The 24,002-nt window shown below is 52.4% G+C and overlaps 1 protein-coding gene across 3 annotated transcripts in view; it reads left to right on the top strand.

Annotated features, from left to right (window-relative positions):
* The window catches only part of NFATC2 (nuclear factor of activated T cells 2), a 124,960-nt gene that overhangs the window by 77,927 nt on the left and 23,031 nt on the right, over positions 1-24,002 (top strand). For all 3 annotated transcript variants that reach the window (XM_037133633.2, XM_037133634.2, XM_037133635.2), the window contains exons 7-9: positions 6,886-6,941; positions 7,345-7,471; positions 9,678-10,367. In XM_037133633.2, the coding sequence (XP_036989528.1) occupies positions 6,886-6,941; positions 7,345-7,471; positions 9,678-10,367 (873 nt within the window). The remainder of the gene's footprint in view (positions 1-6,885; positions 6,942-7,344; positions 7,472-9,677; positions 10,368-24,002) is intronic.

Below are 24,002 nucleotides of genomic sequence, written 5' to 3'. Positions count from 1 at the left end.
GTGGAATTCCCTCTCTCCCACTGAGTCATCCTGTCCGAATGTGAGTCATTTTATGACTTGGAGGTTCCCAAAGGTTATATTTTGAGCTTCGTTTAATAAATAGAAATGCATTTGCTTAAAATAAAGAAAGCTTTTTTTTTTTTTTTTTTTTGCTAAATTAAGTATTTTTCCATGAACCGGTATCCTGGAAAAAGCAAACCATCTTGGAGAAGGTGCTGCCTCCGTCCACCTGTTGTTTTCCGTGGGTTTGCCTGGCGAGGCGCTTTCTGAAACAATAGACTTGAGATGGGTGACCCTCTAGATGGGCTTCCCTCTGGGAAAGGTCAGACCTGGGCTGGGCTGGGGCATGACTAAGGCTCTGCAGCCCTTTGCCCTGGGTGACTCATGTCTGCCATGTCACCGGCCCCCTGGGCCGGAGCCCACCGCTCACTGCTGGCTGGGACTCCAAGCTCATCTCCAAAGACAAAGGCCAAATCCCCACTCTGAAGCCCCACTGGGGATGGAGAAAATGGTCTCGTTTCCCCAAGAGCTCAATGTTTGCCCAAACTTCAGCCCCTTGCATGTGAGCCCAGACTCTTGAGTGAAAGAATCCTGCAGTTGGTTCTGTGTGGGTGACTGGGACGGAGGTCACAGAGAAGGCAGTCCTCAGGCCCTGGCATTTCTACCGTCCAAAGTTCTTCTTGGGGCCACCAGGCCATCGCGTCATTTGCAAGTAGCAGGTCAGAATTCCCCCCAGCCCCCAAGAAAAATCATAATGTCTTCTGTGAGTTAGCCGTCTCACACCCTTTTCTATGATTTTCTCTATGTTTCTGAGACTGCATAGTTAAGGTGTGAGCAAGCTGGGTTTGGGGTCATTGGCAGACTTGTCTCGAAGCCCAGGTTAGCTCCATGTTTTGTGCTTTGAGACCCCCGTCCCCTGCCTCTGAAGTGGGCTTGGCAGTATTACGGTGATAAAAGATCTCGAAGTGGCGAGCATGTGGTGGGAGCCGGGAAGATGTCAGCTGACTCGTCCCCTGGGGGCTCAGCTTACTTGCCACAGGGTCAGGGAGGCAGGGCCGTGTTGCTTTCTCGACTGGGAGAAGAGTCCTTCCCTGGCTGGTGGGTCTCTTGCCTCCTGTCACCCCAGACCTGGAACTCCTACGGTCGTGGCTGGAGCTGGAGGGACTTTGGCCCCTGGCCCGTCCCTGCCCCACTTCACAGATGGGGAGGCCAGCTCACACAGTGAGTGAGCTTGACCGACTTCCTGGAGGCCACGTGGCTAGTCAGCAAAGGGCTGGTGCAGGCCGTCAACCGATGACAGCTCTTCCCTGAGAGGCGCCATGCCTGGGGTGGGATGACGGACGAGCTGACATCTGGCCTCCATGTAAGAGGACCGCGTGATGCCCTTTTAGCCTTGCTTCGCTTACTTGGCCCCAGGGCTTCCATCCCTGTAGGTGTTCAGACGTTTATTGAACACCTACTATATGCGGGCTCTGTGTCAGGTACTGGGGACACATGATAGATGTGTTCCATGCCCCTGGAAGGTGGACAGTCTCAACCGTGTCTATGACCAGGTCACTTTGAGCTGGGGGAGGTGCCACGAGGACAGTGAAAGCAGGTCATGGGCACAGAGCAAAGGGCCGGGGGGTGGTGGTGATACAGGATGTTCAGTTAAATACAAATCTCAGATGAACCATGAATTTCTTTAGTAGAAATATGTCCTGTGCCATGGCACAGAGTTTGAGACATACTTGGAGTAAAAAAAAAAATGTGTGTATTGTTTTCTGAAATTCAAATGTAACTGGATTATCTGTATTTTTATTCGTTCAATCTGGCATCTTTAGCGAGAGTGGTCAGGGAGGGCTTCCCTGAAGTGGTGGCTTTGAACAGAGCCTTAAAGGCAGGGAGGAGGGAGCTGGCGGACTGTAGAGGAATGTCCCAGGCAGAAGGAGCTGCCCGGTGCTGTGGCCCCAGGTGGGGGTGGGCCCGAAAGCAGGCCCTGGCGGTTGGTACAGTGTGAGTTGCTGGAGAGGCTGGTCCTTGCCGGGTCCTGTGGGCATGGTGGGCAGTTTGGGTTTTATTCCCTCAGCAATGAACAGCTGTTGGAGGCTTTTTTTGGCAGTGGGGGTGGGGCAGGCTGTGTGACATATTTTAAAGATTGTTCTTGCAATTTGGATAAAGAATGGACGCTGGGAGGTGAGTGAGGAGCCCCTGCCGTTGTGGGGGGGGTGGCGGAGAGAGGGAGGACTTGGGGGTCAGGAACCTCTCAGATCTCACTGGGCACATGTGGCCGTTGTGCCATTCAGGTGGATGAAATCCTCAGCTAAGGGGACCCTCCTTACTGCCCCCCATGTGCTTGGCTCCTTAAGTCTGTGCATCCGGGGACTACACATTTTTCTGCTCATTAGCTGTTGTAAAGCAACCAACATGACTTCCACCATCTTCATTTAGCTGATTTTTAAAAGCCAGAACTGGGATGCATCACGCACGGCCTCCTAACCCAAACTGACGTTTTGATCTCCTCCCTGTTGCCTGGAGCCCCATGGCACGCTCTCGGCCCAAGTGAGGACAGATCCACTTTCCTTCTCCTCCCGAAGGCCCCCTTGTTCCTCCTGCGAGTGCCGACTTGAGCCCCAGCTCATCAGGGCTGAGCGCTTCCCACTCCAGACTCCACGCCACCCCGCAGCTCCCTGACATTTCGCTACAACGTGGGGCCCCAGAGCTGCCTGCGAAGAGAAACCATTAAACCCGCTGAAGCATAGGGGCCCCCAGCCTGCCCACCGCTGGCTGTCAGGGCGGGCTTGTCTGGACTGCAGCCAATGACATCGAAGGCTCTGATGTTAATTGAGCAGGGCCCGCCACCCACCCCCATCTTTTTCTTTCTTTTTCTTGCTAAGTCTTCTCTAGACCCAACCTCTTTGCCCAAAAAAGTTGGCTCTTTCCTCTTCCTCTCTGAGTAAGACTTGGAAGGGCCGCTGTCGTGCTGGCTGCCGGTCCCCGTTAATTTAGGACGGGGGAACTTTGCCTGAACATCTGCTCCAGAGACCGAAGTGCTTTATTTCATCCCTGCCCAGAGCGGTAGAAGCGTCCTTGATCTTCTCGGCCTCTTCTGTTCTGGGCAGGCTTTCCCGGGGGCTGGGACCTGAGTGTAGGATGGGAGGTGGCTTTAAACAGAACTTGGGGCTGGGTGCATCTGGTTCCTTGTCTGCACCCGTATTCCAGGCTCCTTCCTCTGTTGGTCAGTTGCCAAAAGGAGTCTTCAACTAGGGCTCAGTGATTTCTCTTTGTTGGGTCCTTTTGCCGAAGAGGTCAGTAGCCAGGCAGTTCCTGAGCTCCGGCTGTGGGCTGAGCGCTGGGGAATCTTGAGGCCAGTTTGTTCCTTGTCAGTGATTACTGAGCATCTATTACGTTCCAGACACACAGCACTGGGGATAGAGCACACTTCCCTTAGAGACCAGCCCCTTGAGTGTGTCTGCCACATGCCACATAAAGTCAAAGACAGCCCCAGGGGACCTTCCCACTGGGGACCTGTTTGTTCAGAACGGAGTGCAGACCCCTCCTGAGAGGCACAGCCAGGCAGGATTTGTGACACTGCCTTTGGGCTTCGATGCCTGTGAATGCCAGAGAACGTGGGACCTTGGCTTTAACTCCTGGTTTAGGTTTTAATTTCTCATTCCCGTGAGTTTTTTTTTCTCTCTCTCAACATTGTGATAACAGTGACAAGAGCCAAGAAGGAGAAGCAGGCACTCGGCCGCCTGTCTCCCATGTTAGATGCTGTCCCTTTGTAGATGACCGTCAGCCCATGCCCACGGGCAGGAGTATTTATAACCGCCAGAACCTGTATTATTTTTTTAATTTAGAAAATCCTTGTGATTTTTTCTAATATTTTATTCTCATGCTTTGGAATATATGCCGAAAAAAATTCAAAGACACTGCTTCCATAATCTGTCCCCCGGGCCTTCACAGTTCTGTCTGCCAGCGCCTGTGTGACGTCACCTCCTGGGTGTCTGTTTTCTTGGAACCATGGGCTCCCTGGGCCCATGTGGGGAGGTGCCTGAGGGCACAGTGGGGTCCCCAAAGGAGGCTGGGCTGTCTGGTAGCTCAGGGAGCTTCTGCAGGGCACTGGGCTCTGCTTGTGAGGGGCCAGGGGCCCGCGGCCCAGGAGGAAGGAATGCAAGTTGCTGCCGGTCCTTGGTTTGGGAGGGGTGTGCAGCAGGGTGGGGCACTGACCGAGAGGGCCCCAGGGTCAGATGTCCTCGGGTCATGAGAATGTCATTGGGCCACCCAATGGAGGACACCTGCTCTCCTCTCGAGGCCGAGGCAGGCAGCACCCATCTCTGCCTCTCAAAGGCCCACTGAGGTGGGGCCCACGGATGTGGCGGTCAGGGCGGAGGTGCCCTGGGAAGGTGGGGGGCCTGGCATTGTCTGAGGAGGCTGCCGTGGCCAAGTTCCCGTGTGGGTACCCTGAATGGCCAGATCGTCTGCATTTTTTTTCAAGAGCAAAATCTGCATTTTTAGGTGAAATCTCATTTTGAAATGGCAGCAGCCAATTTTAAAAAAGCCTCTAAGCCATTCTGCAGGCCACCAAACAAGCCAGGTCTTGGGGGTGAGGCCAACTGATTTTTTTAATTGTGGTAAGAATACACATAATGTATCGACCGTTCCAACTATTTATCAGTGTGCAATTCAGTGGCATTAAGTATATTCACATCGTTGCATAACTGTCGCCACCATTGTATATTCCAAACGTTGATATGTTTTTGAAACAGAAGCTCTGTACCCATTAAACAATCACCCTCCCTTCGCTCCTCCTCCGAGTCCCTGGTGACATGCATTCTTCTTTCCGTGCCTGTCACTTTGCCCTTCCCGTGTGCCTCATATAGGTGGGATCATCGAATGTTCGTCCTTTTGCATCTGGCTTATTTCACGGAGCAGAGTGTTCCAAGGTCTGTTCGTGGTGTCGCAGCCTGTTTCAGAATTGTCCTCCCCTTTAAGGCTGAATAACAGTCTGTTGCACAGACAGACCACATTTGGTGTGTCTGTTCATCTGCCAATGCACACTTGGGTCGTTCTGCTCCTTAGATTGTGACTGTCACTGACTGCAGTGCCTTCTCTTGGCCCCATCAGCAGCCCTGGGAACCACAGACACTTTCATTTGCTGTGACAGGAGACGTCCTCTAGGCCCCTACAAGTTGTCGGGTGGTGGGGACGTGGTGAGGACGATTGCTTGGCCCCTCCCACGGGGATCTCACACTCCAGTGAAAGTTGCACACTGGCCACCCTCCTCCTCCTCCCCCTGACATGGGCCCGTTGCTTCCTCAGTCATTTCGGGAATCGCACCTAATGAGCCCACAAGGCCAAGACTCGCAGACCAACTTGGCACAGAGGCTCCAGCCGGGTCATCGCTTGTTTATCCTTAAGGTTGTCTAGATCACGTCAGCTTTGGGAGCAATCACGAGACTTCTTATTTACTGTTTTGGCAGATATGTTCTGTACTAGGAAGTGCAGGTAGTACACAGAAGCCAGGTTGCTGTGGTTGAACCTTAAGAGCCAAGACTGTACAGGTTCAAAGCTAACCCATCACAGACGATGCTCACAGCTGTGGTTTGAAGGGGGGCGTATAGAATGGGATATTGACGGTATAATGCTAAGTAAAATAAGTCAGAGAAAGAAAAACTGTATGATCTCACCATTTGGGAATCTAAAAAAACAAAAACAGAAAACCCCAAATGAACAAGCAGAACCAAAACAAAAACAAACTCACAGACACAGAGAACAGATCCGTGGTTAACAGAGGGGAGGGGTTTGGGAGGTGGGTGAAGGTCGGCGAGGCCGCAGTTGTATGGGGAGACTTTTGGGGCGATCAGTTTGTACTGTATGCAGATGTCAAATTATAATGTTGTCTGCCTGAAATGTATATGATTTTGTAAGGGGGTAAGGAGGTTTTGGACCAAATGTCGAGACATGGTACACATGCTAGCCCGCCTCAGAGAATCATGCTGCACATGAGCAAGTGAAAGGCCCTAAGTCCCGCAACAGGGAAACCCATGTGACTTGGACTCAGTGCTTTCCAAATGCTTCTTAGCTTGTAGAATTTGTTCGCTGTTCTCGTAAACCCACTCAATAATCTTCAGAGCCACCGTTCCACAAAACACCCTGGAAATGCCGGGGAAGATGATCTGTTTGAGCCCCAAACTGCCCAGCAGCCAGTGTAGGTGGTCAGCAAAAGAAGTCTGTCATTCGCAAATGCAGAGTTGCGTTTGGCCTGGCTTGCTGGCCCCAGCCTGGGGAGCTCATGCTGTGCTCTGGCAAAGGAGAGTTTGCTACTGAGCAAAACCTCCCGTCGACTGCTGCAGTGAGTCGTGGGAGATCCAGGCTGTCTGTCACCTGAACGCTGGAGGGTGGGCTCCTGGGTCTCCCTTCCCTCCAGTGACTCACAGGCCAGGGCACCTTAGGACAGACCGTGAGCCACCTGTGTTCTCAGACAACCAGGGGGCGTGTCTGGGACAGCCAGGGACCTCTAACGGGGCACTTTGGGCATAGCCTTTGGTTGAACACAATGTGCAGCGAAGTACAATGTGTAACAATACTGCTTTTATTTTTTTAAAGAGTGAAAGATAGGCATTCAGATGTAGAGAAAAAGATGGTGGCGATGGTATACTGGGCAGTTTTCCCCCTTATTTGCTATTGTCTTCTGTCAATACCACGTGTTTCCTTTGCAAAAAGAAATACACATGTAGGAAAATAAAAATACATATGTGCTCACACCTACACGACACACACCCAGACACCTTACTGAAATGATATCGTACAAAAACCAAGATAAACAGAAGCTGGTGAGTTTTTGTCTTAAGTCTCTGGTTTCCGGTAGTTCCAACAAAGTCTGTCATTTTTGCATCCTTCCAGATGGGCAGCAGATCTGGGAGATGGAGGCCACGGTGGACAAGGACAAGAGCCAGCCCGTAAGCGCCCACCCCAGATGACTGAGTGTCCCGTTGCATCCCTGGCCCACCTCCCTTGTGCCTTTTGCTCCTTCTTTCCTTCCCTTCATCCAAGTCCCAGTGCTTTGGGCCCAGCAGGCCCTCAGTAGGTATCGAATCAATGAGTGAATTAAATGCCCCTTGAGCTCTGGGCCCTGTGACTTGGTACGGTGACGTCTTAATAGACTCTGGTGGAATAAGTGGCAGTTCTTTCTTTGCTGCGGCCCACAAGCCACTCGATTCCCCTTGAATCGAGTGTCATCTGTAAGTGTGTGGAACGTGTTGGGACACCGTGTGGTGCATGGGCCGGTTCCACGTGCTTGGGGCCTCGGATGGGAGGTTAGGTACTGTCTCGGGGACGTTAATGACCCCTCCTTCCTTCCAGAACATGCTGTTTGTTGAGATCCCTGAGTATCGGAACAAGCACATCCGCACGTCGGTGAAGGTGAACTTCTACGTCATCAACGGGAAAAGGAAGCGAAGTCAGCCTCAGCACTTTACCTACCACCCAGGTGAGGGGCTCCCCCTGAAGGCCCCCGGGTGGGGAGAGGCAGCGTGGGGATGAGCGTGGCGGAGAGGACACGTGATGCCCTCGGCCAGCTGGGTGGCCGTGGGCTGGTGACTCAGCCTCTCTGTTTGCTCCTCTGTCACCTGTTACCTTCCTTAGAAGAGTTACTGAGATCAGCTGCACCACAGTGCTTAGCGCAGTTAACAAGTGGTGACTGATATTAATGGTATGAGCTATTACTGTCATTAGCACCTCCTTCTGGGAGAGGCGCGCGTGCGCTTGTTCAGAAGGTGGCAAAGCTGGTGGCTCCTTCCTGGTCTCAGATTTGGTCGTGATGAGGGCAGAGGTGACAAAGCCCTGAAACCCATGCAATGTGTTGGTGACCCTCCCAACTGTGGGCAGTCACCCTGCAGCCAAGTGGGTGAAGTTCCTGGGTGGATAACCGGCCCGGGAGGGCTCATTCCCACAAAGCACTGCAGTCCCACGCAGGGCGACAAGTGCCATGTCCTATTCATTCATTTGTCCAGAAAATGTCTGAGTGTCCAGTACTGTCCTGAACTTGAGGCCCAGCAGTGAACAAAACAGACACAAAGCCCTGCCCTCGAGGAGCAGGTACCCTACAGAGGGGACCTGGATGGTCAGTCGTACTGATGTTGTCGATACGCCAGATTTCGATGGGGGTTGCAGAGACCAGCTGTGAGCTGGCCCAGGCTTGAGTCAGGCCCGAGGGCCACCTTTGCCAGGTTGGAGACCTGTAACGTGACAGGGTCACCCAGGGTATAATTTCTGTCCCATGGCAGTTTCACAGGGAGTCTCTGGGCTGTTCAAAGCATGAACCTGAGGGGTGGTCCTGAGAGCCTGGCCTGGGGGGCTTGGCGTAGGTGCGGTGCGTCCACAGGTTTGTGTGGCCCCAGCCCAGGACAGATGGGACATGTGTGAGTGGCAGTGTTCTAAAGGGACCTAAAACTGAAGAGACACTCTCTGGGAAGGCTGTTGGCTGTCTCCTCCTAACACCGAGGTTCTCAGTTACGTTTCCTGCCGTTCTCCCCTCTCGTCTGCGGCAGTGAGCCCTCCCTGGGCCCAGTGGGCAAACACCTGTCCACCCATGGCCCCAGCAAGAACTCCGTGCCCCACTCGGGCCAGGGATGGAGGTGATGGTCTCTGAATGGCATCTTGGGAAATGATTTCCATGGTCAGTGTCAAAGCTGTGTTTTTGCTTTAGGTGCTTAACCTCCTGGCCCCCTCCAACCCCCAACCCGGGGGGAGGGACCCCGACTGGAGTACTGTCCATCACCAGTTCATTTAATCCAGTGAAACAAAGCTGGTTCCTCAGCGCCTGGATGTTAGAGAAGGAGAAATTCTGGTGACCCTCCTAGGTAGGGAGAGAGAGAGCAGCGACCACAGCACCACTGAGAGTGGAAATAAGATCATAGCAACCAGAGCACCATTGAGCACTCGCTGGGCGCCGGTCACTGTGCTCAGGACTGGGCGTGCGAGCTCATTCGCGACCCCCTCAACAGCCCCACAGGGCAAGCGCGCTTGTTCCTGCCGAGTAGCAGGCGGGGACGCGGAGGCCCAGGCCAGCGGGTCTCCTTCCCCCTGAAGTACTGCAGGACTGAGGAGGCCACCCGTCACCATTCTTATCCATTGAATATCTGAGTGTCAGTTGGGATCCAGGCACTGTTCTGGGTGCTGGGGACCCAGCAGTGAATGAAACAGGCCAAAGAAAAACCCTCCCTTGGGGGAGATGACAGTCTAGTGGGGGGTGTTCTGTTAAATGAGAGCGTCCAGGACGCGGAATGTTTCAGGTGGTGTTAAGTATCATGAAGGACAAGCCGGCAAGGGGGAGGGGAGCTGGGAGGGCAGAAGGAGGCGGGGGAGGCGTGATTTTAAATTAAGCGCCCTTCTCCGAGCTCTCCTCCTGGGGAAGAAGGCCAGAGATGTCTCAGGGTTGAGACAGAACTGCCATTCACAGACCATCTTTCCACTCTTGGAAAGACCTGTAGTTCAAAATCATTGCCCAGGGTTAGGTTTCTGACCCAAGGCCATCGTACAGGGAGCCCCCTGCCCAAGGCTAACAAATAACAGCCCAAGTGTTCGAGTCACCTGTTTGGCCCCCGCAGGCCACCGTCCCAACTTCGTCCACTAGGCCTCTGTGCGCGCGTCTGTGGCTCACTAAGAATGGCGCGCCCTGTGTGCTTTTCTCACAGTCCCAGCCATCAAGACAGAGCCCACAGATGAATATGACCCCACCTTGATCTGCAGTCCCGCCCACGGGGGCCTGGGGAGCCAGCCTTACTACCCACAGCACCCCAGGGTGGCCGAGTCCCCCTCCTGCCTCGTGGCCACCATGGCTCCCTGCCAGCAGTTCCGCTCAGGGCTCTCGTCGCCCGACGCCCGCTACCAGCAGCAGAACCCAGCGGCCGTGCTGTACCAACGGAGCAAGAGCCTGAGCCCCAGCCTGCTGGGCTACCAACAGCCAGCCCTGATGACGGCCCCCCTGTCCCTCTCGGACGCCCACCGCTCCGTGCTGGTGCATGCCGGCTCCCAAGGCCAAGGCTCAGCCCTGCTGCACTCCTCGCCGGCCAACCAGCAGGCCTCGCCGGTGATCCACTACTCGCCGACCAACCAGCAGCTGCGCTGCGGGAGCCACCAGGAGTTCCAGCACATCATGTACTGCGAGAATTTCGCACCCAGTACCACCAGGCCCGGCCCGCCCCCGGTCAGTCAAGGTCAGAGGCTGAGCCCGGGGTCTTACCCCACAGTCATTCAGCAGCAGAATGCCACAAGCCAAAGAGCCGCCAAAAACGGACCCCCGGTCAGTGACCAAAAGGAAGTATTGCCTGCAGGAGTGACAATTAAACAGGAGCAGAACTTGGATCAGACCTACTTGGATGACGGTAAGATGCCCGTGTTTCTTATTGCCTGTGAGGACTGCGCCCGAAACTCACCCCGGTCACGGGTGGCCTGGGTATCTCCTTCACCCCTTAGGGTCTCAGGGTCCGTTCTGTAATTTAAGGGGTGAATACGATGACCCTGAAGGCCTTACCCAAGTCTGTGCATGAATCATTTCCCAGCAGGACTTTTGGGGTGGGTGGTAAGAGTTATAGGTCCCCCCCCCCAGGCATTGTGAAAGAAAGAGCAAATGTTCTGGCCACAGGAGTGTCCCCCAGGGTCGTGAACCGGGTCAGTTTCACTGCTTCCACTCGCTTTCCATTTGCCAAATTTAGACCAAGGATAGGAAAACCGAAAGGAAGGAAAGCTAACCTTTTATTCCTGTAGAGAAAAAACCCACTTTATAGCCCTCTTTTGTGTGTTGCAGGGGGCGTGGAGAACAGGGAAGGAGCGGGCTCACTGAAAAGGGGGCTCTATGAGAAGGGAGCATGAATGGGAGCTGGCAGGCAGGCTGCGGGCACCTCTCCGCCGTGCGCTCGGGGAACAGAGAGGCACATTGATGGGAGGGGAACAGCAGGCTTCCGCTGTGGTGAGCCCAGCAGATGGGGTGGGTGGGCCCAGGACAAGTGTGGGGGCAGCTTTGTGTGAGTCTGTAGGTGCCTGAGTGTGTCAGTGGGGGCCCAGCTGGAGGCTAGTCTTACTGCAGTGGCTGGGTAGGTGACATTGGTCTGTGACACTCTCCTGGAGTCAGCCAGATGCCTTCCCCTGGGGGGCCACACAGGCAAACAGGTGGTTGGGGTTTCTTAGTGGGAGAAGGAAAACCTGTACTGCTGGCTGCCCCCCTACAGCGCCAGCCTCACACTTTTGGAGACAGTAGTGTCTGATGCCCCCTGAACCTCAATTATTTAGGAAAATTTGCTCTCAGGAACCCAGCCAAGGAGTAGGAAGTAAGGCAGAAAGCTTCGAAATCGCCACAAGAGTTATCATAAAGACCAGGTGCTGGATATCAGACCCTCGAGGGACGGGAATTGTTTTTGGTGCTGGCTCAGGGACCGCTGACTTCTGCTTCCGGCAAGGTGTTGGTGATGAGGGTTGTCTGGGGCACTGGGACTTCTAGAAGTTTCGCGTCTCCTAGCTAGTGAAGCTATCAAAAGCTTTCCCCAAATGCATCCAGCGAAGCTCTCTGGGCCACTTGGGATGTGGAGTGTCAGGCCGCCCCGCCCCCCGCCCCTGTGCCTAGCAAGGTTCACCTCAGGGCTTTGCTGCATCAGTAACTGACCCGTCTGACCCTGAATGATCAGACAGGCTAAGGCAGGGCCCCTGGGCTGGGTTTTGAAAGGCAGGTCCACGGGCAGTGCATTCTTGAACGAATGACACCCGAAAGGGCTCAGGTGGATTTTTGGTGCCTCTTTTAAAGGAGAATGTCACATGCAAAGCCAGCTGACACAGCATGCCTGTTGCGAGCAGATAAATGACAGGCGGCTGTAACCAGACCTGCCTCCACGGGCACCCGGGGTCACGCCTCCGGGCTTCAGTGCTTTATAAATAAATGAGCAAACGGGCCGGGTTGCTTTCCCCAGCTCGCTCTGTGTCTGGGCTTGGTTCAGTGTCCAGAATGAGAGACGTTCAGGCCCGTCTCTCCCTGTCCTGCCCCTCCGTCTTCCCACAGTAAAGATGAATGGCGAGCGATCCCTAACGGGCAGGAGTGAGTCTATGCCCAGCTCTCTCCGGCCCACAAGCATCCAGGTGGGCCTGCAAAGGTCAGGAGTCACCTTTGCGAGTCCGCCCCAGCCCCACAGCCACAGAGGTATTCCTCGTTCTCTCCAGAGCCTGCATTGTAGAGCAAGCAGCCGAGAATGGAGGCCTTCTCAGGCCTCCTGAGCATCATTCTAAACTGGGGCAGGTTCAGGTGGGAGGGAGCCCCCAGAAGATCAGTGCCGGGGCGGCCCTAATGCAGGTCTCCGAGAACTGAGTTGGGGGCAATCGCTTCTCCTGTTGGAGCCTTTTCTTAAGAACCTTCTGCACAAGCCCAGTCCCGTGGGCTCGGAGGAAGCGTTCTCTGATGTGAGGCTTTAGTTTTTCAATTTCAATTTTATTTTTTAGTTACAGGTGACATTCAGTATTATTTTGTGTTAGCTGTCAGGCGTGCAGCAGCGTGGCCAGACAGTCACGCGCTTCACAAAGCGAGCTCCCCAATAGTTCAAGTGCCCACCAGGCACTGTACGTAGTTATTGCAATGTTGCTGAGTACATTCCCTACACTGTACTTTTTAAAAGACTGAAAAAATGCATTTAAACCAAGCTTTGTAAAAACTCCGGTCACGGAGGGACTTCTCAGACTTTGAATGCACTAGTGGACGTTAGTCATCTCTCAGATAAGGGGGGTGGCACTTTGCCACTCCCAGATGAGAGAGCGCACAGTGCCAGGGGACTATTCAGGTGGTTCTGTGCCCGGCGTGGGCAGAGCCGTGGAGTGCGGGAAGCCCTGGAGTGCTGTGGAGTCCTGGCGTGGTCCTCCACGGCAGGCCGGGAACACCCCTTCTCCCACACGTGGGGGAAAGAACGTGACGGACTGTCATTTTGTCGCCCAGAGCTGCCCCACCTCCCTGGGCTGTGTGTGGGCTGCTCAGTTCTTGGGTGTCACGTTCCGGGGGCCCCCAAAGGGCGGCAGTGTGGCTGCTGGTTAGATGTTCAGTGCTTGACCAGCACTGTCCCCCAGGCTCTGCCCCATGCAGGACCCTCTGGCTGTGCCCACTGGTAAGCCCCCAGCTGCGCCACCCTGTAGCCACCAGGAAGAGGTGGGTTGCAGTCTTTCTCCTGATGCTGGAATTTCAGATCCCCCTAATGGGCCTTCTGATAGCCACGGGACAATCCGATACCACTGTTGGCTTCACAGGCAGGGATTCACACGGCTCGGTGTGTCGTTTTGGTTTATTGTTGAGAGGTGGACTGGGAATTCCTGCATCATTCCCCTCGTCTGGTTAGGAGGCTAGGATCCCAGGTTTCCAGATCCTTTCCTGTCCCTTTCATTGATGGCTCCCAAGGGCATCTCCCCCACAAAACACGAAGCTGGCCACATGAACTCCAGCAGGATGTGCTTCCAGGTTGTTTCTCAGGTACCATCTGTTTGCCTTGGGGTTTCAGCAAAGCAGGCTTTCCTTGGAAACTTTGTGAGAGCTAGGATTAGCATTTGGAGGGTCCAGGGGTTTCCACAGGTAGAAAAAGGAAGGGGTCACCAGCAGGCATGGTCCAAGTGCAAACAGGTATCTTAGAAGTCGACCACGCCACTCACCCGTGACCCCGGGAAGCCCCCAGTGTTTGGTAATCTGTTCCGGACCCTGTGCCGACGACCCCGGGTCTTGTCTGGGTGTCCCACCTGGCCGAGTCGTGTTCCGTCTGCTTTTCATCTCTGTCTCCTCTCCCCAAGCTGCATTCCTGTGCCCAGACACTGTCTGTCTGGGCTGTTTTTTCTTGGAACTCCAAAATACAACTTCCAATTTTCTCCACTCCAAGGGCTTGAGACAGTTTCAAAAAATCTTCTGTTTGAACTAGCAAAGTAAGTGATATTCCAGGGCAGGATGCATCCTCACTCCCCCTCTCCTCCGGTCCTCCACCCACCCCAAAGCAGGCCCTTTTTTTTGGTTCTGAAATGTAAGCTTTGTACACACAGACACTGGTTTTTCTCTGCCCCCGTGTCCCCTTCTGTGACTGATGTCTTCTTCCAAAGCCCCTGGTTGTACCTGGGAAACACCAGCAGCCCCCTGCGGTCACGTGAATTCTCCCTCCCCACTTCTTCCTCCCTCCACTCTCTCTTCCCACCCCTCCCTGTCCTTAGCCTCTGCCCCTTCCCTCCCATCTGCCTCCCCTGTGCCCGGCACTGTTTGGGGGCTCAGGGGTGCAGTGGTGAACAAGTCAGGTGGAATTGCTCTCGTGGGGTATTTTTTTTTTTTTTGCTGTAGAGCCACACATCTGCATGTAAGGTGATAACTAAGCATATTTCAGATGGCTATAAAAGCCACGAGGTTTCGAATGACACTAAGGAGTTACAGCATGGCTGGGTAGGGTGGTGTTGGCCCCCTCAGACTGGCTGCATAGCAAGGCTGTTGTGAAGAAGTGGGTTTGGGGAAGATGTGAGGGAAAGGTGTTTTAGGGAGAGGGAACGGCACTGGCGATGGCTAGGAGGTCGGAAGAGCAGCCTAGTGTTGGCGAGTTTTTGGCTGTAGCGCAATGTGATTTGATTTACCCTCTGAAAAGATCACTCAGGCTGCACTTGGAAAATGAATTATAGGGAGGCCAGAGCTGGAAGCGAAGGGGCTTACTTCATTTTAGACTAAGCCAGAGATGAAGCGGGTGAGTGAGTCTTGCAGCAGGAATGTGACGGAGGGGTGGTGTGTTTTACGAGAGGTGGTGCACCCTTCGCCAGTGTGGTCATGTCACATGGAACTGGAATTGCTGAAGTGTGACCCGCTCACAAGTAGTTCTTGCCACTTCTGTTGCCTAGAGCGAAGGGCCGCTGTGCCTTTGACCCCCAAGGCACCTTCCTCAGGCAGGTGGGAGTGTCGGTGCCATGCCGGGCCCAACCAGGTTTCCTTCTAGCCCCTCGGGAGGTTTACCTGCACAAGACAGACGATGCCCTGAGGGACAGCTGGGAAGTCCAGCGAGCATGTCCCTGCTGGGCTCGCCCGACAGATCATGGACCAAGGTTTGCTGCTCGCAGAAGGATGCACCCTCTGAAGCGCAGGAAGGGGAAGAGGGACGGAGAGGGAGGCAGCAGTCTGTGACCGGCGTGGCTTCATTCTGCAGGTCAGGAAGCCGGTGACACAGCAGCTCCTGTTTGCCAAGGCCATGGACAGCCCAGCTGCCACGTTGGCCCTGGGTGGCGTGGCTTTCTGGCAGCCTCGCTGGGGACTGGGGACCGTGGTGCCTGTGTAGGGTGAAACTCAGGGACTCTCTACTGTGACGAGAACCAAGTGACATGGTTGCCTGGCCGAGCAGCCCAGAGGCCACGGGCTCCTAGAGAGCCAGATACGGGCGTCGTAGGGTGGTGCTCTGCACTGCTGCGGAAACCGCCAATGCCAAGTTCAGTGCACAAGGCCACCGTTCTTGAGCACCAGCAGAGGCTAGGCCCCTGCTGAGGGCTTTGGTCAGCACTCATTTTGAAAGTTCATTTGAGAACATTTACATCTTCTATCGGCAATATGTTTACACGGTCAAAAAACGCAAAATATAAAAAGATATCCACCAGCCTCTGTTTCCATGCCTGCCCTGCCCCCTGTACGTAGCTTTCTCTAGCCCCGTACAGCAGTATTTTCCACTTATTTTTTCCATTTTTGCCACCCACCCCGCTCAGGCTTCCTTTAAAAAAAATCCAGTCCTTCCCTCGTCACTGCCCCCGTGAAATGTCAGTCCCGTAGACCTGCTGTCTCTCTGTGTGCGTACCGTGGTCCTTTGCAGGGCGCAGCCCATTGTCACAGGTAAGAATTCTTCACCCCCAAGACTCAGCTTTCACCCCGTGAGTGTGAGGGGGGGGCGCCATCCCCCTTGAGAATGCGTGATGTCAAGTTGCTTTATGTCATCACAAGCAGATGCAAATACATATATTATTTCCTCCCTTCCTCCTATAAAAGATAGATTGGTATACACACTGCTCCCCATGGATGGGGACATGGGTGTCTCTTGCTGTCACACTGGGACGAGTGACAGATATGGAAGTGGACAAGTATATTGGAGGCCAGTTCTCAGGAAGGGGATGGCTGGTCCGAGGAGCTAGCGGATTCGGGGTCTGTCAGGTGTAGACGTTTTGGGGTCGTCCCATCTGGCTTTCGGTCTGGCCTCATCGCTTCACTCTTTTGTGACCTTGGACAAGTCCCTTATGACAGTGGCCCCCAGCTCAGGGTTGTTGTGAGACCGGAAGTGGGAGCATCCCTGTGAGGAAAGCACTTTGAGCGGTACCTGGCATGCGTGGTAAGGCTCCGTAGTAGTTACTGTACTTTTCCTCCTCCTCCACCACCACCACCATCGTCATCAATTCTGGGTTGTTGGTGTGACGGTGTTCAGAGGTGGGGCCTGTGGGAGGGAATTAGGTCATGAGGGTGGAGTCCTCAGGAGTGGGATTGGCGCCCTCACAACAGAGACCAGCAGAGTTCCCTGGTCCCTTCCGCCACGTGAGGTTATCTGTAGTGAGAAGGCTTTTATGAGGAAGTGGGCAGTCTGCCGGCACCTTGATCTTGGACTCCCAGCCCACCAGAGCTGTGAGGAATAAGTGTTGGTTGTTTGTAAGCCACTCGGGGCCTTTTTTGTTACCGTAGCCTGAGCTGACTAAGACAGCCCCCGCCGGGAGCTGGTGCAGAGCTGGGCTTGGAGGAGCCCTGCGGCTCGCTCTCAGCCTGTGTCCTCATAATCCTGCTAGGCTGTGCCTTGTTAATTCAGCGAAGGGTATCGAGAGTCTTGTTAGAAAACCCCAAAGTCCAGAGAGCTGCTTGCCAAGAGAGGAGCCCACGAAATTTGCAAGAGCTCGCGTGTGAAGCTCACTGGACTGCCCTTATAGCAGGTCCGTGCCTCTCCCGGGGGAGAGTGAGCACCAGGCAGGTGCCTGTCACTGGGGGCATCTTTGCTTTGCCCCTCATGGTGCTTCCCTGCCTTTGAAGAACCTCAGTTTCCAGCTGTGCCCCTAGCTGTCCTTCCCCCACCCCAGTGCCGTGTACTCTGCATTGCTGGCAGATGCAAATGTAAGGAGCCCCTTTCCAGCTGACTCCAGACCCGTGAAGGCTTGGCCATCTTTCTCAATTCTGCAAAGCAGATGTTTCCAAAGGAATGTGCTCTTGCATCTTGAGGTCAGAAGCTACCAAACCACAAGAAAGCACATTCTCAGACTTGCTGTCCACTCAGTCCTCATTCCAGGGCAGCATCTGACCCGCAAAGAACAGACGGGGCCTAATGAAGGGGACCGAGAGAGACATCATTTGGTGTCATCTGCTGGCCCCACAGTCACTCACCAAAACCTGTGCTTTTCACTGTTCTGAGTCATTTGGGCTACAGGTACTTTTTAATTTATTTTTTAAAAATTGTTGCTCAAGTACAGTGGTCTCCATTTCCCTTTCACCACTCCCCACCCCACCCCGCCTCCTACCCACAATCCTACCCCCTTTGGCTTTGTCTATGTGTCCTTTATATATGCTCCTTGATGACCCTTCCACTATTTTTCCCCACTATCCCCTGCCCCTTCCCCTCTGGTTACTGTCAGTTCTTTATTTTGACGGTGGTCAGTTTGTCTCTGGTTTTATTTTGCTTGTTTGTTTTCTTGATTAGGCTCCACTTATAGGTGAGATCAGATGGTATTTGTCTTTCATCTCCTGTCTTATATCACTTAGTATAATGCTCTCCAGATCCATCCATGCTGTTGCAAAGGGTAGGAGCTCCTCTTTCTTTCTGCTGCACAGAATTCCATTGTGGAAATGTACCATAGTTTTCTGATCCATTCATTTATAAACTCGAGGTGGATAAAAGACTTAAACATAAGTCACATTATCATAAAAGCCCTAGAGAAGAACATAGGCAGGAAAATCTCAGATATTCTATGCAGCAATATTTTCACCGGTATGTCCCCGAGAGCAAGGGACATAAAGGAAAGTATAAACAAATGGGACTTCATCAAAATAAAAAGCTTCTGCATGGCTAAAGAAAACATCAGCAAAATGAAAAGGGAACTGACTATATGGGAAAATATATTTGCCAATGAGTCCTAGGACAAGGGTTTGATCTCCAAAATATATAAAGAACTTACCCAACTCCGCCCCAGTAAGACAAACAACCCAATTAAAAAGTGGGCAAAGGACCTGAACAGATACATCTCCAAGAAGGACATACAGAGGGTCCAGAGACATATGAAAGGATGCTCAGCATCACTAGCCATCAGAGAGATGCAAATTAAAACCACAATGAGATGCCACTTCACATAGGTCAGAATGGCCGTCATAAACAAAGCAACAAACAACAAGTGCTGGAGAGGCTGTAGAGAAGAGGGAATGCTGGTGCACTGTGCTGCATTTAATTTCCACCTCCAAATGAGGTTGCTCTCTCGTGATAACCAGTGAATGTCCTTGTGAAGGCCTAAGGGGACCAGAGAAGCAAGACTTACAGGCAGGTCGGCCTCCAGGCCTCCCTCGAAGGCCCTTTCAAACTTTCATTCTTACCAGCACAGAGCGCAGACGTGCAGACGCCGGCTTCCTCCCTTCGTGAGCCGTGTGCATGAGCTGGAGGCGCTGCTCATTCAGGGTGATGTGCCAGTGGCTACAGGACTGCGACAGGTCCTCCCTCATTCCCGACCTTGACCCGGGAGAACCCAGAATTTTCATGTCTTGCATTTACTGGATGCCTAAAAAAGAATTGACTTAAAGTGATGCAAAAAGAAATACATAACTTCCTCAGTTCCAGCTGTAATTGTTTTTTCTCTTGAGGAACACAGAATTTGAAAAGCGCTTGAGTTCTTTGAGGCAATGAAGTAGAGAACAACGATCAGACCTTACTTCAATACTTAATTTTCCTCTATGCTCCCTCATCAATAAACCCATTTTGCATAAATAATGAAGCTTTATTTTTCCAGGGGGATAAATACCCTCCTATGAAATAGTCCTGGTTTTACTTGATGCCACCGAGTTGAGAATCAGGTGCATATTGTCACCGTGGAACACTATTTTCTTGCCCTGGACCTTTTTGTCACCGTGGAACAGTTTTCTTGCCCGGGACCTACTTAACTTTATTTTAGCATAGATTTTTCTTTTACTTTCTACCTTTCCAGAAAAAAAAAAAAAGAGGAGCTTTGTTCTTGAGGAATGATGAAACCATTTCCCTGGCTCCTCTCCCCGCATTCTCGACACCTCTTTAATGTGTTACTGACCCGAGAATCTGGCGAAGCTGAGACTGTGTTTATGGAGGCTGGGCTGAGGCCTGTTTTGCCCATCCAGAATGTCAAAAGTCCGTCTGCGGGTGAAGACAAAGGCGAAGTGGGACTTGGATTTGCTGAAGGAGTCCTTCAGGTGCCAGGACGCCATCTGCCTCATCCCTTTCTGCTGCCACGAAATCAGATCCATGGCCAGGCAACCAAAGTGCAGGGCTCCCCGGTCCTTTTCCTGTGCGTGCCGAACACCCGACTTGATTTTGTGACGGGCTTGTCCGTGGCAGGCGGTTTGGACCTGAGTCCCAGGCCTTCTGCACACCAGCAAATGGGTTTCATCTGAAGCCTGTTAGTTCCACCAGCCCGGGAAAGTTGAAAGGCCACTCCCTGGAGGTTGGTTTCCAAAACCCTGGACAGAGCAGAGGTTCTGTTGCATCAGCCGATGATGTGGAGGCCCCATCCGAAATGCTCAGCAGCCGGTTCTTATAGATTTCTGGAAGTTGATGGTGCCTTTTGAATTCTCAGCTTTGTTGGATGACCAAAAAAGAACTGACCCCAAGTTGATTAATGCGCCCTCCCCGCTTCTCACAGATGGATTGAGTTGTGGTCTGCCCCAGCACTTGGAGTGGCGGTGGCCAACGGGTGTCTCACGGGCTGTGCTCAGCCTGTGGATATTTTGTTTGGCCCGCACAGTATTTTAAAAAAATATTTGGATTAGATGCCAGTGTTTAAAAACCAGGAGATTGCACATAAAAATACAGATTTCCGGCTTTCCTTGGAAAATCCAAGGATTTGGCTGCCCTGGGCCCCACGTTCTGCATAGTGGCTACCAGGAGTCAAAAGTCAAGGCTGGCCCTGCATGGGGACCACTTCCTTTAGACAGAGCACGTACTTGGCCTTGCCCCCCACCCCATCTCCCGGAGACGGGCGGTGTGTCCATGGTCATTTACCCGCATGCTTGTGCTCTTGTTCCTCTGACACTTGGCTGGGCTTGCGCAGTCACGGTTTCCATCTGGACTGGTAATTTGTATCTGTGACCTCTTTTCTAGAAGCATCGCCCATATCTGTGACTGCCTAACCCAGCACCAGGCGCACAGTCGGGGCTTGGGAGGTGTTGGCCCCTTCTACTTTTCTCCCTTCCCCCTCCTTGTGGCCAGGAGGAAGGTTTTAAAAAACATTTTATTATGAAATATTTTGAACGTGCCCAAATGGAGAGTGGCACAGTGCACACACGCACCAACCATTGTTGACTCGCAGCCAGATTTGTTTTTCTAGACTTCCATCTGTCACTTCCATTTCACAGTCATATTTCAAGACAAATCCTGGACATCAAAAATCTTAGACATCAAAACCGTATCATGTCACGTGTAAAATAGTATCTCTAAACAAGGGGCTTCTGAAAACCCAAATCCGTCGGCATGTACAGAACAATGAGAATCCCTTCATACCAAGAAAGTGTGTAAACTATCCACGGAACTGGATATCCCGTGAAATGTCCAGCTTAAACTTCCATGTGTGGTTGTCTCATACAGGAAATTCAGACTTTTTCTTTGTTTTATTTGTATTACTTTACGGTTCTCATCAGGATTCAGATGAGGCCTATGCATTGCAATTGGATGCCTTGGTTTCTGAGTCCATTTCCATCAGGAGGGGCTCCCTTTAGATTAAATAGCATAATCTCCCTTTGTTTATCATCACTAACATTTGAAGAAAGCAGGTCGTCCGTTCTGTAGAATTTCGCACACTCTGGCTTTTACCACTGATGTCCCCACACGAGGTTCCCCGTGTTCCTCTGTCCATTCTTTCCTGTAATTGGCAGTTGATCCTAAAGCAGCAACATTTAGCCAGTGTGCCTTGAGAATTTTTAAAACATGCAACACCGGACTATTTAGCATGAGCACTGACCTCTTTTCCCTTCAGATGGTCGAATTAAAAAAAAATGACAACAGTCAACACAATAGCTGTCCCATGTGAATGAGTCAAAATTATACCTGCTTTTTGGTCAGATCAGCAATAAACATATTTTTTAGTGCGCCACAGAATTTTAGTAATTAGTTTACATGCACCATGAGATGAAAAAGGTGGAAAGTTGCCGTTTCAGAGGCTCAAATGGCTTGGGTTTGATTGATTTTGACAAGACTGCCTCACAGAGGGTGGCGTGTCCTTCTGTCCGGTAGCACAGGGTGTGAGGTTCCCTCTCTGGGTGACGTCTGTTGACAGTCAGTGCCTGGTTACACTCGTTCAGTGGCGCCCTAACTGCAAAATGGTGACACTCTAGTCTCACTCTGCCTCCCCTTCCTCTTCCGGTAGCTGGAAAATTTCTATAAAGAGAGACTTCCCTTCGGCAACAATGGCAGAATTCATATAGAAGAAGCAGGATGAATGCTTGATTCTTTCCCTTTAGTTACCATTTTTTAAGATAATGGGTTGGTTCATTAACATCCCCCAATGGTGGTCAATCAGGGTATTTTTTGTGGGGGCGGGGAGGGTGCTATTATGAACTCACAGATTGAAGCATAACTGATGTTTCAAATTTAACTGGACTTTTCTTGGTAGTTCCTTTTGTCCTTATCGACAGAGAGATATAGATGTTACGACTTCCCCTTTCTTCCCACTGGCTCAGTGATGCACGCAGCTCCCCCGAGGCTTCAGGGAAGAACTAATTCTACCTAAATGCTTGTGTCGAGGAATCTGTAAGTGTGGCTGAACAGTAGCGGGAGTTTGCTGGGCAGGGGAAGTTGTGTACTAACGAGGACGTAAGGGGGGGCCGTGCTGATGGAAATCCAAAGTAACAGCGTCTGGAACAAGATTGGTGGTTTGTTTCTCATGTAACGGTACAAGCACAAGAGGTCAGGGCTGGTGAACTGGCCCTGTGGTGCCAAGAGTAGGCCCTTTCTGTCTTATCATTCCCCCATTCTTGGGGGGGGTGCCTTCATCTGCACTGTCCAGAATGGCTCCTGGATGAGGGGAGAGGGCAGGAGGAAGGGGGAAGGAGGGTATGCCCCTTCCCCATAAAGGTATAACTCAGAAATCACACCTAGCTCTTCATCTGATACTTTATTGGCCAGAACCTTATCATGTGATCACAGTGAGCTGCAGAGGAGGCTGGGAAATGTAGTTTATATATTTACATTACCCAGCCAAGTGCAGAGTTCAGACCTGTTCTTGTGGAAGACAGGAAGACTGGGCTTGGGTCTCCACACAGGAAGTGTGATCATGGGAAAATAGCTCCAAAAGGAGGTGGGCTATTTTGTATGTTCAGTATTCTTAGGGGTCTCTTTATCTATTCCACAAATATTTATCCCACGTGCCAGGTATAATCTTTAGGTCCTGGGGACACAGTGGTTACATAAAACAGGTGAGGTCCCTGCCTTCCCGGAATTACCTCTTAGTTTACCCAACAAATAGCTGTTTACATGCATTACAATGTAGAGGGTCACAGCACCACAAAGAAATCCTAAATGGCCAGTTACTGCTGACTCTCCTCAAATTCAGGGTCAGTCCAGGGACCCCAAACGTTTTCTTATTACCTTTTTGCCTGAAGCAGGGTTTCTCAGCCTCAACACTGTCGACATTTGGGGCCGGAGACCTCTCTGTTGTGGGGCCGTCCTGAGCATTGTAGGACGTTTAGCAGCATCCCTGGCCTCCACCCACCAGATGCCAGCAGCACCCCCCCACCCCCACCCCAGTTGTGACAACCAACCAGTTCTCCAGGTATTGCCCAGTGTCCCCTGGGGGAAGACTTGCCACCAGTTAAGAACCACTGTCGTGAAGGACTTAGTGCCTGATTTCTGTGAAATCAACAGCTTTATAACATTGAGTGTTGACCCGAAAATGTGATTTTGGGGGAACGGGGCAGGTGTCTGCTCTAGAAAAAGGCTATTTGTAGACTGGAGACTTTGTCGAATTCTCTGGGTGTGTGAAGCCACCAGAAACCAGTTTCTTGCTGCGCACACTGTGTTTCCCGGTGAGTGCTTAGGACAGTGGCTTCGGAGCTGGACTGAGAGCCTCTCATCACCTCTTCCTGGCCTGCGGCCTTGGCTGAGGTGTCCCACAAATGCTGGGGAGGGCTGGCTGTGCGGACAGAGCCTCTTCTAGCATGGCCGTGGGGGTTGGCTGCCTCAGGGAGCCAGCTGCCAGGAGGCATCCTTGTTAGATAATTTGCCTTCCTGGTTGGCTTCTGATCACCTGGTGCCCGTTCATGCATGCAAACCTACTGTGTGCTGGGCTTAGTGCCAGGTGCCAGGACACAGCAGTGAACCCAGTGGGTGAGGCCACTTCCCTGACAAAGCTCTCTAGCAGGGAAAGCTATTAATTAGAAGTTGGCCAATAAAAAATAAGAGTTTCAGATGGGGCTCAGGGCTCTGAATGAAATAAACAAGGTGATGGTGGGGAAGGTACCTTCAGAGGGGACAGTCAGGGACTGTCTCCCTGAGGAAGGGACCTGGATCTGAGAGTTGAAGGAAGAGCTGGGGGAGGAAATTCCAGGCAGTGGGAGCAGCATGTGCACAGGGCCAGAGCTGGGAAGAAGCCTGTGTGCAGGGACAGAAGGAGGCCTGGTGTCGCTGAGAACGTGACCAGGAGGTGACAGGAAGGGCGGCTCTGAGGGCAGTCCAACCACAGTGAGGCTCACAGGCCCTGAGAGAGGTTTGCATTTGATCCAGGGAGGGAAGGGAAGCTGCCGTAGGTGGAAGGTCGCAGTTCCGGGGGTATGTCCGCCAGGCCAGCAAGCACAGGAACTAATTATA

The sequence above is a fragment of the Artibeus jamaicensis genome, unplaced genomic scaffold, assembly GCF_021234435.1.
Source record: "Artibeus jamaicensis isolate MK-2021 breed Jamaican fruit bat unplaced genomic scaffold, CSHL_Jam_final contig_685, whole genome shotgun sequence".
NCBI lineage: Eukaryota > Metazoa > Chordata > Mammalia > Chiroptera > Phyllostomidae > Artibeus > Artibeus jamaicensis.
This window is presented reverse-complemented; position numbering and strand designations above follow the sequence as displayed.